Source organism: Rhinolophus hipposideros, assembly GCF_964194185.1.
Source record: "Rhinolophus hipposideros genome assembly, chromosome: 8".
Classification (NCBI taxonomy): Eukaryota; Metazoa; Chordata; class Mammalia; order Chiroptera; family Rhinolophidae; genus Rhinolophus; species Rhinolophus hipposideros.
This window is the reverse complement of record NC_138054.1, coordinates 44,329,601-44,347,733: the sequence shown is the minus strand read 5'-3', so window position 1 is coordinate 44,347,733 and position 18,133 is coordinate 44,329,601. Positions and strand designations below refer to the sequence as shown.

Sequence of the window (18,133 nt, the reverse complement as noted above, 5' to 3'; positions counted from 1 at the left end):
ACGGGCATTGTTTTGTGCCAGACTTTGAGAGCTTAGGACAGCCTCTGATCTTACAAATTTGGGACCCCAAGGTAGTCCTAATCAATTATTGTCTCCTCGGGTTAAACGGATGGAGCACAATTAGTCCTAAGGTTCATATCACTGTTGGAATAATGTTTAGTAGTTGAGCAACCCAATTCACTCACCATGAAGTTCATTATTTTCGGTGAACTGTCAGGTGAAAACCGCATGTACATACTTGGAAAGAGAAAACTGTAGAAAACTGGTTAAAAATGGTCCGATGTGTAATGCTTGCCTCTGCCCTCCCAGTAAAGTGGATGGAAGTCATGATCTGGTTTATTATTATAGAGAAACACTGCTGTCAAGATGGCAGGGTGCTACAGAGAAAAGAAAGATTTTGATCTAACAAATCTGATGATAATAATAAAAGTAATAAAAATAATAGCCTTTTATTAAGTATACAATGTCCTCGTTACTGTATTAGACTTTTCATATACATGAAGTTATCTGATCTTCGTAACTAACTTGGGTTAGTTGAGTATTATTTTCCTCATTTTGCTGAGACCCAGGAGGGTTACTTAACTTACCCAAGGTCATTTAGCTGATCTGTGGCAGACAAGATTTGAACCCAAATTGATCTGACTCCAAATCCCTTTCTCTTAATAAGCACTGTGCTGCATGCCTCTATCTGCACATGCCTAGGGCCACATGGCAAATTTATACCCTGTAGAGTTGAGACTAATATGATATTCTAATATGGAAAATATTACAGAACCCTCTAATTAGTCATAGTCTAGATATTTGTTTCAACAAGTACTTGGAAGTCAGCATGTATTCTCTCTTGAACCTAGATAATTAGAAGCATACTGTACTCGATGGATTGCTAAGCAATTATAAAACTTTTGGACTCAGTTATCATTACAGTTGTGATTCTGCCAATGGAACAAATCACAATAATCTTTGCCTGTATTTAAAGGTTCATAAAATAACAGTTCATAATAGCAAAATGCAAGTAATTTACCAATAGAATTTCCACTGGTTGTCGTTAAAAAGAAGAGACTGAATTAATGGATAAATGATACCATGTTATGTGGTAACTTCATAAAGTAGCCCAAGACTCTGCAAATGAATGACTTTTTAATGATGCATTCACATAGTTCTTCAAGGACAGATATCCCTCCTTGTTTCATTTGAGGAGGTAGGACTAAACTTCTAAAGTTGAAAGATATTAAAGAAAACTCATAGCCCCTTGCTCTATATGTTCAAAAAGTATAGCTCTGACTAGTCCTGTGCACAATTATCTAGTCATAAGATCAAAATAAAAGCCATATATATATATATATATCCTGAAAACGCTTGACAGCAGGAAATATACATACTTGCATCAGGGTCAAAGAATCACTTATTCTTCACAGTTTTATTATAAACAGTCATGCTCAACAGATACCAGAGAGCCAACCCACATTTTCACTGATTTGTAATCTGCATGTAGACAGAAATGACAGAAGAACCAAATTAATATTCTTTTCTAAATGTTGTGATTTGCTTATGGTCCAGGTAAAATTCAATGCAAGCAAGAATGTTGGAGGTATGGCAGATGTAAAAGAAAGAAATTCTAAATAAACGTTCTGGGACTTCGGAGTACATTACTATATCTTATTCTGCATAACTCCAAATGTCAAAAAGGCCTGCAAAAGACTTAAGCCCCTCTTCTTCACACCCCACTTTCCACCCCAAGAAAAAAATGGGATGTTTTTGTGTGTGGAGATGCATACTGCATCAAAGAAAAGTATTTTTGTGATTAATATTAAGAAGAAAAGGAGGGTTAGACATTCAGAATCAAAGCATTTATCTGATACCCTTGCCTGGTATAACAATGCCCATTCGCATGCATGTGGTAGTGAGTGGCACATTCGAAAATGCACAGGAATAATTTTCCAGATTTGCTCAGCCTCTTGACATTGGGTGAATCATAATCAAAAATGTGGCAAAAAGACATGTTCTTGACTTATGAAAAAGTACACACTGTATGTCTATTTCTTGTCATGTATTCTCCAGGAATGTGAAAATCGAGAATAGCGAACCCATTTATCTAGAACTCCATACAGCATAAGATTTGTATATACCGCATAAATATTAAACTATATAAAACATATTTTCTTCATTTTGTACAACTACTAGACAAATACGATTTATTTTATATATTTCTAAATTCATTTTATAGTATAATTTATGTATCTGCCCCGTCCTTAATTCTACTTCAAGTGATTATGCAGTGCATAGTAATTTGGAGTCTACGCATTATGTGAAAGTAACAATAAGCAGCAAGGGCTAGATATAGTATTGTTTACCCACTGCATTTTGGACTAAATTTGGGAAGGGATTAAAACAGATCTTTTTATATGTAGAACTGATTTTTTTTTAATAAATGCCAAGTAAAAATTATTTTACAGCACAATTGATTATTTCAGCTGCATCTTAGTCACATTGCAATTTTTTGAAGCATTTATATTTTTTATTAGTTTCAGGTGTACAAAACAATGTAATAGACATTTATACCCCTCCCAAAGTGATAACCCTCCAGTCTCCTACCCCTCTAACATCGTATATAGCTGTTACAATTCCATTGACTCTCCTCACCGTGCTGTACTCCACATCCTGTGGCAATACACAGGGAGTGACAAAAAAATGCATACAAGCAGACACTTTGGTCACCGTTACTCAAGCAGTAGTTCACCATAATCAGAAGTGTCTGGATGCTGATGATAACCACTTTGAGCACCTCTTGTAATTGCAGAAGTCAAATAAATGTGACTTGTATTCATATTTTGTTATAGGTATATATTATTACAATTTTAATAATACAGTTTTCCTTTCTTAAAATGTATATACATTTTTTGGCACCTTCATATATATATATATATATATGAATGTATGTATACATATATATATGTACATATATATATATATTTGACATTCAATATTATTCTACTTCAGCTTCAGATGTATAGCGTATTGGTCAGGCATCTACACAGTCTATGAAATGCTCCCCCGATAAGTCCGGTGCCCATCTGGCACCCTACATAATCTTTACAACATTATTGATTATATTCCCCATACTATATTCCATATCCCCATGACTGTATTATGTCTACTAATTGGCACTTTCTAATCCCTTCACCTTCTCCAACATTCCCATCCCCCTCCCATCTGGCAAACATCAGTTTTTTCTCTGTATCTCTGAGTCTATTTCTATTTAGTTTGCTCATTTTTTCTGTTCTTTAGATTCCACATATAAGTGAGATCATATGGTATTTGTCTTCCTCAGTCTGACTTATTTAACTTAGCTTAATGTTCTCTAGGTCCATCCATGTTGTTGCAGACAGTAAGAGTTCATTCTTTTTTATGACCGAGTAATGCTCCATTATATAAATGTACTACAGTTTCTTTATCCAATTGTCTATCAATGGGTATTTCAGTTGTTTCCATGTCTTGGCTATTGTGAATAGCACTGCAATAAACATAGGGGTGCATATATTTTTTTTGAATTAGTGTTTCGGATTCCTTTGAATAGGAGTGGAATTTCTGGTTCGTAAGGTACTTCCATTTTGAGAAGTTGAGAATGCCACTTGATTGTTTGAGGACAGTAAAAGTGAGATTTTTAAAAACTGAAAAATGTATCTTTGCCTATTCTGTCCCTTGTCTTTTATGTTGAGAAAATGTCCTGAATCTATTCAAAAACATTGATAGAAATGTAGTCTTCACAATCTCCTATTAATAGGATTTCTACAGGTATGACCACTTGTACAAAGCTTTTAAAAAAAGGCATGATGTGTGCTTTAGTCAATTGGATAATGTCAGTGTCTAGACATTGTAATATAAACAAGGCACGAATTTCATCTTATGAAAGAATATAAAATATAACTCAACACAGGCTTTGTTCTTTAGGATATCACTGAGGCACACATATGAAAAATAAGGTGATTAAAAAGTTCCATTTTGAATAAATACATTGGGATATTTTAATTTAGCAATATATTTAGAGAATCACTAGAATTGAGATTGCTATCACTTTGTCGTATTTTACAACAATCAGTAAAACATTTACATATGTATATGTATATACATATATATATTTCATAATAACTGAGTGTGAACTGCATCCTTTTCCTTCACCAGCTACATGGCAGTCTCAGTGCTTTTATTCTGGGTGACATAATCATCATTCTTTAAAACCATCATATATTAGTCTCAGATGTATACAACTGCAAAGTCCTTTTAACTTACACTTTTAAAAAATTGCACAGACAATAGTTTAGTGGTTACCAGAGGGGAAGGGGGAAAGGGGATTGTAGATGAGGAAAAAGGCGGTCAAATATATGGTGATGGAAGGAAAACTGACTCTGGGTGGTGTACACACAATGTGATATATAGATGATGTATTACAGAATTATACACTTGAAGCCTATGTAACTTTACTAACCATTGTCACCCCAATAAATTTAATTAAAAGAAAAAGTCACACCAAAAATTGCACAGGTAATAAATGAAAACATTGTCACTATAAAAATTCAAATAATATAGCGACTAAAAAGTAAAATAATATTATCCTTTTCACTCCACCCCCACATTGCCATGTACAACCTTGACCTAAGAGCCACTTTATAAGTCAGAGTATCAGTATTCATAACCATAGCGTCTTCCGGGTATTTGCCTCTGGCCTTTTTCATTTCCTGATTTCACTGCCACCTCTAAGAAATACTAGCATTGTCTGACTCTACAATGATATGTTAGCTATTAAATAAAACCATAGTAAATCTAAAATAATCATAGTTTGACTGAATATGGCTTACAACAAAACAATTTTTCACTTCAAAACCTTATTTTAGTATAAGTGACAAAAAAAGTTTGACTGAATTCTTCACTTTCAAGTCATTATTTTAAAATGATGTCAAAAAAGTATACAATTGGAAGGGCTTTGAGGAAGCCTGCAGGGATGATTATCAGAAAGCTGATTAACCGACACTATTTTAGGAATAGCTAGGAAGGAGAATCCACAGCCACCTACAGTTACCCACTCCTGTTCTAATAGTTTCATCTATTTATGCTATGCATGAAGCTGAGAAGGAAAGCCATTAGAGGCTCTGACAGAATCAGCAAACTGTATAAAACTCAACAATCCAAATATTCACCACCAATTGAGGTCTCATTCTGAACACAAGCTTTAAAGAATATTTCTTGCATTTTTTTTCCTTTTTTTAAATTAGTTTATTTCTTGTATTTTTTCCAGAGACCAGAAATCTGGAAAGACAATAATGTATGGGGGAATATGACCATTTACATTTAAAAGAAAATATGAAAATTAAATAAAAAAAACTGATTTTTAAACTCAAGAATTTCACCAAGAAATAAACAGGAAGCAAAGTCACTTTGAGTCACAGTAGACATTCCAGAGAAGTTTGATTGTTAGATCATAATTGGAATACTGGAACTACTAATAAAAGTTATAATTGTAAAGTAAACAAAGCCAAACAATTTTAACTTTTACATTCAAATTTCCCTAAAGAGAACAGCCTATTATGATCAGAATCAAACTATAAAAAATATTCTAGTACTCAAGTTGTCATTTCTAACAGGAATCTCAGATAAAAGGGAATAAACTGCTTACTTTATTAATGCTTTTAGCAAGTCAAAAGAGCGCTTTCCTAACAAAGATACTTTTTTTTTTTGCCTACTAAACAAACTTTCACAAGACCTGAAAGTATGATGCAAGTCTAAAGATCACCAATGAAGTATTTCTTCTGTTAGGATCATCTCCATTAGATTGCCACTAAGATAGTTGTAATCACATAATGATTTGTATGGGTTTCATTAGTCTCTTTGTTGCTCCAATGCATTATTGATCGATATTTTTAAAACGCAATCAAGTGATTTCTATTTTAATATTTACTTTATTTAACAATTTGGGAGAGTTTATAGGAATTTCTTTAAACATCTGTTCATAAGATTTTTGAGAAATTTTTAAAGGACTTTGGTCAAGTGTGGAATTTTTATTTGTAGCTCTATCTTTTGAGGCTCAGATTTTCTAGATTTCAAAAGCAATTCTTCTTCGTGTTCATTCATCTTTTATGGATTTTACATTTCATTGTTTTGTCAGCTAAAGTTCATTCATACATCAAAGCATCGGATTCCTCTGCTAATGCCCCTTTTTCTTTCTCCCTCCGTCCTGTCTATCTTTTCCTCCCTCTCTTGCAGTTTCTAATGGTCCTGGGATAAATCTCTTCTCTTGTTACTTATAAATTCCTCAGTTGTTATGGTGGCACATTGTCCAAAACCTAAGATTTGACATTTGGCAATTAACCTTAAACTATTTTGTCATCACACTTTTGATTCATAGAAAGGAAAACTATCAATAATGCCTTTATCCTTGATGTGTCAAATATTCTAATAATCACAGGAACTAAGTAAATACAGTCTGTTGTGCATATGTAATGCTGCTTCTATGAGCCACAACATAGTTTTATATTAACCTTGATCAATTTATGAAAAAATATATATGTCACTTGTCACATTTTTGGAGAAACAAAAGTCTCCCCTTAAAAACTATTGAATCCGTGACTGTTACTTTCGTGAGTCAGTGTTTCCTTCAGAAATAATCTTTGAAATTTCATAATTATATGAAAGCATGAAATACTATATTCTATAATATTTAACCACTGTGTTCTGAATTGTAATTGTAACAGTATGCAATTTTTTTATCTGAGATATGGTCTTTCTAGAAACCAATTTCTTAGCATCAGCTAGAGCCCAGATTTTTCAGAATTTTAAAGAAAAGCATATTTTATAAAGCGAAGTTGCAGCTCCCTTAAGAGAAGTTCTATTTTGGTGTCTAAATTTACAATAGCTGAGACTGTCACAGTCATTCACCTTCATCATTAAAAAGTCATAGAAAGTTTCTTTCTTCTCTAAAGTTAGAATGTTAAGTGTTGGCCCTGTAGATTAACTTTCTGAACACGTTAAGGTTTTTGTCCAGTGGAATATAGGCTAGCTAGGTAACCAGCAAGACAAGGTCAGATCTCAACACTGTAAAAAACCTCCTATACTCATCCTTTTTCAAAATTATTTGTGAAAAGTGAAACTTTTTAAGACCCAATTATGGATACCTTGGAAAAACTATTTATGACTTGCATAAAGATTATGGGTTTTTTGTTTGTTTCTTTTTTTAAATGGGGAAACATTTGTAGCCTTCAGCCAACCCTCTTTAGATTAATTTTGGTTCACACCTATGGGGTGCCCTCTGTGATGCCATGGGGTCTGTGTCTATCTCAAGCACACCCAAGTATTGGTGTCTGAGGAGCAGCAAAGACTTCCGTGCTTTGGGAAGGGCTACAGCACTGCTTTGTTGTGAGATGCCCTCTAAAGGTGGTGCTAAGAGAAAACCACTGTGCTGCCAAGCCACTAAGGAACCTGAGAGCTGGTCCTGAAGTATGAGACATTGGGAAACACACTCGGAGATGCCCTAAGCCATTAACTAGATTCTAGCAAGCATTACCACAAAAAGCTGATGCACCTAACTTGGAGTACAAAAGCAGGTAGCCCCTGAAAGTCGCTGTGAACCATCAGAAATCTGTGTAGTTGGGACCCATGTCCACCACTGAGAGTGAACAATAATTGGAGGAAACCACGGATGAGATAGGAGAGACTTTACAGCCCTCTTCCCATCCCCTTTCCTAGAGAAGAAATGCAAATCCTCTTATCTGTTGGGAATTCAAGAAAAAGATAAATGTTGGCCTTGCAATATACTCCATATTGAGAATTAAGAAGAATCTCCTGACGATAAATCTGGTACAGTTGGAGACTCAGAAACTCTCAATGTGGGCTTTGCTGGATAAAAAGACCTTGGATTGTAGCTCAACCTTCAGACTTTCAATAATTATAACATGTATTGACCCTACACTAAGTACCATCCACTGTTCTAAATATTTTGTCTTCATTCACTCACTTAATCTAATAACTATGCAGTATATGCCATTATTATACCTATTTTACAGATGAGAAAAAGTTAAGTACACACAAGCTAATTAACTTGCTCAAAGTCATGTGTCATATATATATAAATTATAAACACAGCCAGTCTAACTGCAGAGCTATGCTCTTATCTACTTCTTATACTATGTGGTAGGCAGAAAATAATGGGCACCCAAAGAGAGCTACAACCCAATTCCCAGAGTATGTTACATTACATGGCAAAAGGGACTTTGCAGATCATATTAAATTAAAAACCTTGATATAGGGAGATTATTCCGCATTATGCAGGTGGGCTCAAAGTAATTATATGAGTCATTAAGAACAGAAACGCTTTCCTAGCTGTGGTCACATGGGCATCTGACTATAGAGGAATATTCAGAGAGATGCACAATTGCTGGTTTTGTAGATGGTAAATAGGGATGAGAATCATGAGCCAAGAAATGTGGACACTTCCTAAAATTTGGAAAAGATGAGGAAACATATTGTCCCCTAGATAGTCCAGAAAATAATGCAGTCCTGCCAATACATTTGTTTTAGCCCAGTGAGTCCTGTGTTGGATTTCTAACCTACCAAACTGTAAGATAATAGATGTGGGATGTTTTAAGCCACTAAATTTGTTACAGCAGCAATAAAATACAAATGCACATCACCTCATTGAACAAGAGAGCTACTATTTTCCTTTCTTGGGCTAGATCCTTTCACTATAATCTTGGGTATATAGTATGTTTCACTAGTTTTGAATTACCTGCATGGTTTGTCCCGTATTTAGCATACTACAAATGTTACAAGAAACTGAACATATTTTAGATCTTGTTAGTAGAGTTATAAAATTGATCAAATGCCATGATTTGGATCTTTGATACATACAAGTTGGCTTATTGCTGTTTGGAAGGTAGGAGATGGGTTTTCACCAAACAATAGGAAATTACTGTTCTAATTTTCAGAATACGAATAGTCTGCTAATTCTTCACCGAATTCTGTCATAAGTATTCAAAAGTATTCTGTCAAAAGTATTCTTTTGAAGACTCAGAATAAAATGAATTTGTTGAAAGGATGACACACAATGAGCTTTTTCAAAATACTGTCAAAGTTTTCATATTTCTCATCAATATTCATCACAACAGAGACCACACAGATGGGTTCAGAGTTATTTGATCTCTTTCATAACCTGCTGTTTATATACACAAATACAGGGGAAAATCAGGGTGCTGGTCTTTGCAGGCAGTGTTTTGAGAAACAGTCTACCCCACAAATCATGAATGCCACAGACAATTATCACACATAGCACTTATTGCTATCTGTTTCAATTAACATGGCAGTATGCTGTGTGATACCACATGCAGAGTAAAAAGAAAACTATAGCAATGCATAGTAGCAGTTTCTTAGTGAATGAAGGTTATTGATTGAAAAGAAATATTAAAGCTTTAGAAAACCGCAGTAAATATTTTGGAAGACTCGGGACACCTAAGAGAAAGCTTCAAAGCAAGTCTTCAGAACAGTGGTTGAATCCTGCAGAGCTTTGTGATGGATGAAATTAAACCTGCCACAGACACTACATTTGTATTATTTCAGCAGTCAGGCTGTGGGGCGTTCCTAGTTCCTCCCAGCATTACAGATGTGATGGCCATAATTCAGCTCCTGTGGTCTGGATTCATACAAACATTATTAAACTATTCCTGTACAATGAACTAACGAAAGACAATCAAAATTAAATAAGTAGTACAGACTTTGGCTGCTAGAATAAAATAATAGCTGAAACAACCTTACTTCTAGCACTGAGAGAAGTAGTGGCTAATTTGGGGCAATAGTGTCATTCTGCCTGTTGTACGGGCAATAATAGCCCTCAATAGCCCTCAATAGCCCTCTCTGTGCTATTGAGGTCTCTGTACATACAGCTACTGGGAGACTGATTGCACATTCAGTTTCCTGGATTGATGGAGCATGAGAGTTATATGCCCAGTATGAATAGGACTGTAGGGAGTATATTTGTTTTCACAACCAGTGCCATTCACTGGTCTGTTGGATTAATTACTGTGCCTTATTTAACTGTCCTTTTCAAGCAACCAGTTTTGTTTTTCCTTCTAAATTGACCACTTGTACATCTGAATTGACCAAAGTAACTAGTTGTTTGAGCATCACTCCTAATAGTGCCACATTAACAAAAATTATATAGATAGATAGATAGATAGATAGATAGATAGATAGATAGATAGATAGATAGATAGATGATAGGTAGGTAGATAGATAGATAGATAGATAGATAGATAGATAGATAGATATTTACTTTCTTAATTGTGTAAGTAGTACATATTCCTTGTAGAAAATTTAGAAAATACAGATGAGCAAAAAGAAATATATATATTGGGCCGGCCCAGTGGCTCAGGTGGTTAGAGCTCCATGCTCCTAACACCGAATGCTGCTGGTTCGATTCCCACATGGGCCAGTGAGCTCTCAACCACAAGGTTGCCAGTTCAACTCGGTTGCCAGTTCAACTCCTTGAGTCCCACAAGGGATGGTGGGCTTCGCCCCCTGCAACTAACATTGAACACGGCACCTTGAGCTGAGCTGCTGCTGAGCTCCCAGATGGCTCAGTTGGTTGGAGCGCGTCCTCTCAACCACAACGTTGCCATTCGATTCCTCGACTCCCGCAAGGGATGGTGGGCTGTGCCCCCTGCAACTAGAAATGGCAACTGGACCTGGAGCTGAGCTGCGCCTCCACAACTGAGATTGAAAGGACAACAACTTGACTTGGAAAAAGTCCTGGAAGTACACACTGTTCCCCAATAAAGTCCTGTTCCCCTTTAAAAAAAAAAAGAAATATATATATATGTGTATATATATATATATATATATATATATATATATATATATATATGTATATAGTCTCCCATTACTACCACTGTTAATGTTTAGGGATAAGTATATCTTTGCAGATATCTTCCTACACAAATATACATGTAAACATATTTCAGCAAAAATAATATCATACCACACAATGTTTTACAACCTGCTTGTTTCATTAAGCCATGGTGTACTTCTAAACCTGTCATCTAGGACTTCATTTCTAATGACCATACATTATTTATTGTATAGATTTGCAATAATTTATTTAATCAGTCTCTCATTATTGGACATGTAGGTATGGTTTGTAATTTTATTATTACAAATTACATGATAAACATATTAGTAAATGTATGTTGCATATTCGTCCAATTATTTGCTTAAGATAAGTTCTAGAAGTTGAATTCATAGATTAAAAGTGATGTCGTTTTCTAGCGATTTTGATACTTATCTGTAGTTTCATCTTTAAATGGGAAGGAAAATAAATTCAAGAGATTAAAATCTTTGGGAAGATAAAAATCACTCAAAAGCCTTAAATGAATAAATTTCACAACTGAAATGCTAAATGAAAACAGACATAGGAGTATAATAATTAGGGTCTATTTGTTAAACCATTTACACACACATACACACACACACATAAGTTATGAGTTTAAGTGAAAATCTTTAAGTATACATATCAACAAATAAAATGATTTTCTGAATAATAGGCAAAGACATTAAAATATTGTCTTCTATTAATAGTTCTTAAGAATTAAAAAGAACCAGCGACAGCTATATTGAAATCTAATTCACATACCATAAAATTCACCCTTTTAAAGTGTATAATTAAATGGTTTTTACTAAATTCACAGAATTGTGCGACCATTACCACTATCTAATTTCAAAACATTTTTATTACCTTGAAAAGAAACTCTGTACATATTGTCATTCTCCAGTTCCCTGCTCCCCAGCCTCTGGCAAACACTAATCTGCTTTTCTTTTCTATGTGTTTGCATATTCTTGACATTTCATATAAATTGGATAATATATGGCCTTTTGTGACCAGCTTCTTTCACTTAGCATGTTTCCAAGGTTCATCCATGTTTTCTGTACTTTATTCCTTTCTACTGCCAAGTAATATACTACTGGATAGATGTACGCATTTTGTTTATCCAACCATCAGTTCATTCTTCATATCTTGTCACTATCATGATTAAAATACTTCAGTAGCTCCCCAAACTGATAAGCATGTCTATTAAAGGCCTGTCTTAACCAAGCCCCAGCCTACTTTTTGGCCTGATTTCCCATGCTCTTGCACCCCATCCGTTCGCACCCTTCCTTCACCACTCCAGTCATAATAGAACTACTTGCAGTTTCCTAAATGTAACAGGCATTTTCACTATTGTATGTGGTGTTCTTGCTATCTGGAATACCCTTCCTCCCCTTATCTGGGTGGACACCTTTCAGTTGTCATTTTATGATTCACCTGTCAGGTATGTGCTCCTCTTAAAAATCCGAACATACCAAGGATAAGCTAGGTGCAACATTTTTGATAATCTATTGTATTTCTATCATAACACTTGTCATACTGCTTTGTAATCGGTGGTTTTCTTTACTTTTCCCTCCCTATATTGTGAGCTCATTGAAACCAGAAACTATATTCTGTATATCTCTATAACACTAGCAATCAGGGCCTAGATGTGGTAGACATTCAATAAATGTTGCTTTATATATATATGATCAAAAAAACTAATTTGATTATTTTATAAACTAATCAATTTAGGGGTTCTGTAATTACGTAAATATACGGTTTATATTTAAAATGCAATGTTGAAATTTTCTTATGTTTCCTTTGTTCATATGCCTTTTATCTTAAAATTCCCAGGAACATACAGAGTAGTACTCATTAAAATAAACCAGAAATTATATGTAATTCTAGTAAGGTTATTTAAGTGCGCATTGAATTTACACCCTATCAAATAGAAGACATTTTCAATACAGAATAACTTAAGCCAGTTTCAGAAGTTGTATAAAAGATGCTTAATACCATATTTCAAATGATTTCAAGAAAGAAAGAATATGTCATGAAATTATTTTATAAATCATAGGTACACTTTAAAAACAAGATGAGCTTTGTTCTGCAAGTACAGATGACTTCAACGTGACCTGAAGAGTGGTGTTTTGCTTGCAATACTATAACAATCTTTGAAGTTTACATGTACAAACTGTTTTTAAGCTGTTTTCACTGTATTCTATATGAATAAAAAAATTAAATAGACCTAGTTCTCGATAATGGAATCCTAACCTCTGTTACTTCTGACTTATAGGGTATCTTTGTTACTAGGGTTCAGCCTGACGGACCAGCATCCAACCTACTACAGCCTGGTGATAAGATCCTTCAGGTAAGACAGACGAAAAAACAATGTATTCAGATGCTAACATTGAAACAAATATCTAACCATGTTATTAAGTTGAATGACTTGAATTAAATGAGTCCAGTCATTAATTAAACAAGTCTTTCTTACATTGCTTACTTGACTTTTTTGTTTTGGGGTTGAGAGGTCACAAACCAATTCAGTTTGGTAGAATCGAATACCCTCTGTACCTGACTCATGGTAGGTGTGCACATGTTTGTTTAAATGAATGCTATAATTTAATAATGTAAGAAAAATTTATACATACAAGAATCGATGCATCGTTACCACATATATGTAAGAGAAATGGTGCCCAAATAGGATATCTATGTGACTGTAGATGCGGGAGAAAGGACTGGCTCATATTTAATTTCTCAGCAGTAAGCTTATTACTGTTTGAGTGCTGTTAAACATATGGTGGTATCTCTCTACTCTTCCTATTCAGATATATGAACAAAGTTTAGCTGCATGTAACACGACTCTTTAAAATGTATTGTCTGATGGGAAAAGACTCTCTATGTATTGTCTGATGGGAAAAGAACTCTAACTTAGAGTTCTGCATATCAAAAAATGGTCACTCCAGTAAACAGTTAAGTAAACAGTTAAATAAACAGCTTAGTATAACCTCATTCATTTTGCTTTCTTTGTCCTTCCTTCTCACTGAATTCATGTCCCATATAAGAGGTGCTTAATCATTTCCTACTTCATAGGGAAAAGCTCTTAAGTATCATCAACTTATTTAAGATTCAGTATTTTGACTTATGACCTCAGTAATTTTATATATATAATTTTGATATATATAATTTTGAGATATATATTATATATGTATATATATACATGTATACACATTGCATGCCTTAACCTTTCATTCTCAGAAATATTTTAAGCTATCAAGATGAAAACTCAAGTTTTCAAAAGTGGTAATTCTCAGAAAAGACTAAGAGCTGCTCCAACCTGTCACAATATCACAGTAGAAATACCATCCAACAGATCTGAGTCCATTCCACGAGGCAGAAGAGCAAACCAGCAGTTGGTCTTTTGAGTTAAAACACTGAAACCAAAAAGACACAAAATAATCTAAAATGGTTCTTTACTACTTTATTATAGAAGTTCTATATTTTTGGATTGCCTAAGTAGACCTTTGATCTTAAGCATTTTATATTATGTCTATGAGACTCACATTTATTATATGTAAATGAACTGTGGCGTACTTATATCTGAGGTCCCTCCAGCTCAAAACTTTATCTGTTCAATAATTTTGTCAATTTCCATGCAAGATGGCCAAAAATAAATTAACAACGCAACTCCCTCACACTTGGTAAATGCTGCTCTTAAGCCAAACAAATGACCAGTTTTCTTCTGTACTGAATTTCAGAGAAATTAGTTTGAATCTCAGAGTCTGAAAAAAATGTAGCCAGTTAATCTCATATCTCTGACCTACTAGAATGCCAAGCTAGGTAGAGTAGCATTCCATAACTTTAGACAAGTTTGGGGAGTTGCCTTCATCCATGACAGAGGTAGCAAAAGAAATAATTTGCTCTCCAGATTAAAAAAAAAAAATATATATATATATATATATATAAATGGATATTTTTTAATGTTATATCTATCTATAAACAGATGAGAGAGAGAGAGAGAGAAAGAGAGAGAGAGAGAGAGAGAGAGAGAGAGAGAGAGAGATCCTGTAGGAGGGAAATGAGAATTAAGTTAGTGTCTAGCTGGAGAGTCAGACTACTCTTTTCTGGCTATGAAATTCTAGAAGAGTTAAACGCGGGAACATGAGGGTTTAATATTTCTAGTCTCTGAGAGCCATAATGTAAGAAGTCGGAAGGAATTGTAAGCCCAATCAGTTGAAAGCGAAAATACTATAGAAGAGCTGCACCTGAGATGTTTCTTCTCTTCACAAATGACTATCAAGGATGTAACATTTTATATTTGCTGTAGAACTCATTTGGATCTAGTATAATAAAATCAAAGTCCATTTTAAGTAAAAAAAAGAAAAATACACATACTGTAATCAAATAAATTACTATATTTACAGTTTCATACTAGTTAAAAAGCATAAATGGCCAATTATACTTCTGAAAGAAAAATGACCAATTCTAAACTGAAATAATTGCCAACATCAGATTCTAAGAGGGCAAATTTTATCTTTGTCTCTTTATATGTAATACTTATTGGCTCTTACTTTAAAGAACACTGGAACAGTGGGTTTATAACATTGAGTTATCTGTCATTTACAAGATCATTAGAATATATCATCACGGGAGCAAATTTATTTACAAGCCTTAATGATAATGAACAACCTGGAAAATAAAGGTAAAAGGAAAAAACAATAAACAACAAATGAGCCCCCTGAGTGATGGCCGTTATCGAGCTTGATCTAATGCAACAACAAACAGCAAAAGAGATATGAAACAGCAAAATCTTCCCCAAACTCAGCATTTATCAGATAAAAATTATCTCTCTTGTTCTGTAACTCTTTTTACCCACTATTCTCTCCTTATTCTGCTCTGGTATTATGAGCATGTTATTTGAATTATATGAAGATGTGTGCATTAAGGGCTAATGTTAATTAAAATATTTTGGGTTAACAAAACATATTCACATCATTTTCCTAGTCATCTTCCTATAACGGGCACACTATAATGAATGAGCATATTCCAATGACTTCCTGTGCTTATGAAGTCATTTTGTTTTACGACAGCATGGCATGAGGAAAGAGCACTGTGCTAGAGCTGACCCCTCACAGCCTCACTCTTTGTAAAGTTGAATTACGTAAGAGTGAGAGAGAATAAGTAAAAGCACACGGATCATAAAAAACATTATTAGATTGAATCATGTGCATTTGCTGATATTTAACCATTTTTGAAGTGGCAATTATGTTGGTTTAACATCATGGTTTCTTTTTTCTAATGTTCTTTCTAACGTTAAAAAGTTCAGTCTAATTCATTATATATTTTACAATTAAAATATATTTAAATATAGAAATCTATTAATAAGTTACTCTTTTGAAAAGATTAATAGACTTTTAAAAATATATATAGTGTACTTAATAGTTAACATGAGTCACAGTTACAGCCTAAAGTTCACTTGCAAGTATATCATTCTATTATAGCACAGTTGTCAACCCCTATCCTCTTTCTTTTCCAGCTCCCCTTCCCCCAAACAAGAGCTTAACTGTGGCAGGACAAGAGGAATCAAATAATTTATAGATAATTAATGCTATCTAGATATTATTTGTCATCAAAATAGATTTTTTTAAAAAATATAAGGCATATAAATATGACACCCAAACGAAGTTAATTTTGTAGTCTCTTCTACCTTGCCATAATTTTAAGAGTTTTAGTATTTGTAATCCAAAATATACTCCTGGTCTATTACTGTGCCTATAAGATAGCAAAATAGAGGACCACTTAAGATCTTGCTCCCCGGCATACGTCATCAGTTTGGCTCAAATAAACTCATAAAAATGTAATAATAAAAAATAAAAAAGAAGAAAAGATACCAAAACAGAATAATCAAAGAGCAGATAATTCAAACACACCAGATATTTCCGGTTTTCGTAGTCTTAAAAAACCTTGGCCCTACAATTCATATAGAAAATTCAAAAAACCATTCCCAACAAATACCGGTAAGTCTAACAAGTTTCAATTAGTTCTTGGTGGGTTGTTCAGCTTCAAGCACCATATCAAGGCCAAAATCATGGGATTTATCACTGCTCTGTCCCACAACCACTGACAACTCCATTCTACATCCTTGATTAGTGTCTTATAAGAAGTTGTCTGCCCTCCGGGAGCTCCTAGGGAGACAAGATTCATGCATGCAGTCTCATTAGAAAATGAATAAAGTACTTGATTTTATAATGTGACTAATAGGTGTTGTAGCAGTGTTAAGAGATATTTCTTGAGATGCAGAGAAGTTGATCACTCACAAGCAAAACACCAAGATGCTGACCCCTCCTGTTCTCACCTCATCAAGTGAATCAGAACCTGAGTGGGAGAGGCGAGACTTATGTGCCAAGGAACACGGAATTATGGAGATCTGGGTATGGAGGGAATAAAGAAAAGAGAGTTTATTCTTGATGGAGCAGAAGTTATTCCAGGCTTACCAGAGAGGAGGATTAGTAGGAGAAGGTATACCTGTGGGCTAGACTGGCATCAGTCTTCAGGAATAGAGGTAAGAGACTTGTGCCAGAACCCATTAGTCTGGAGTAGAAAGGAGAGAGTACTGTGGAGGGAGATTCCAGGCATGCAGAAAGGAAAACCTTGGATTTTAAAGTTTCTCATGCAGTTGGAGACTTCAAACATGAAGATGGGTTGGAGTGGGGATGGGGTAAGGAGGAGATAGCGAGACATAGCTTTCAAGACTCAGAATATGAGAAGTTTAGACTCTCCAGAAGTATAAATGAAATGTCCGTGGATGGCTGGATCTGTTGCATACAGATACACAGTGCTATTATCTGTATACAACCACTGAATCAAACCTTCCTTGTCTGAATGGAAGTTTTCTACCTCTTTTAAAGACCGGTAGTAGGTTTGGTTGGCTGCTAACAATATTACCTACCTCACTTAGCTAAAGCTTATTTATTCAACAACTTCAGCTTTCAGGAACAAAAACAAAAACTAGAAAACAAACAAAATGCTTCTGAGAAGGCATAATTAATGCTTCAAAATCCATACACTAAATCTCGTGCTTTTTGCTCATACAAAAGACTTCATTTCATACTTGGAGCCTCTTCCCTAGTTTTCCAGGCAACCAAGGGGAAAGCCTCTGCATTCCGGCACATTGCCAAAAGCAAGATGTCATAGCCAACAGATTCACTGACCAGGAAGAGAGAGACACTTCTTTTCAAAGACAAAAACAAA

The 18,133-nt window shown here is 34.5% G+C and overlaps 1 protein-coding gene across 6 annotated transcripts in view; it reads left to right on the top strand.

Moving 5' to 3' along the window:
* LRRC7 (leucine rich repeat containing 7) overlaps positions 1–18,133 on the top strand; it is a 467,042-nt gene that overhangs the window by 441,117 nt on the left and 7,792 nt on the right. For 5 of the 6 annotated variants that reach the window (XM_081056903.1, XM_081056902.1, XM_081056900.1 and 2 more), the window contains one exon: positions 13,179–13,253. In XM_081056903.1, coding sequence (XP_080913029.1) covers positions 13,179–13,253 — 75 coding nt within the window. The remainder of the gene's footprint in view (positions 1–13,178; positions 13,254–18,133) is intronic. The other variant, XM_081056901.1, reaches the window with a different exon arrangement.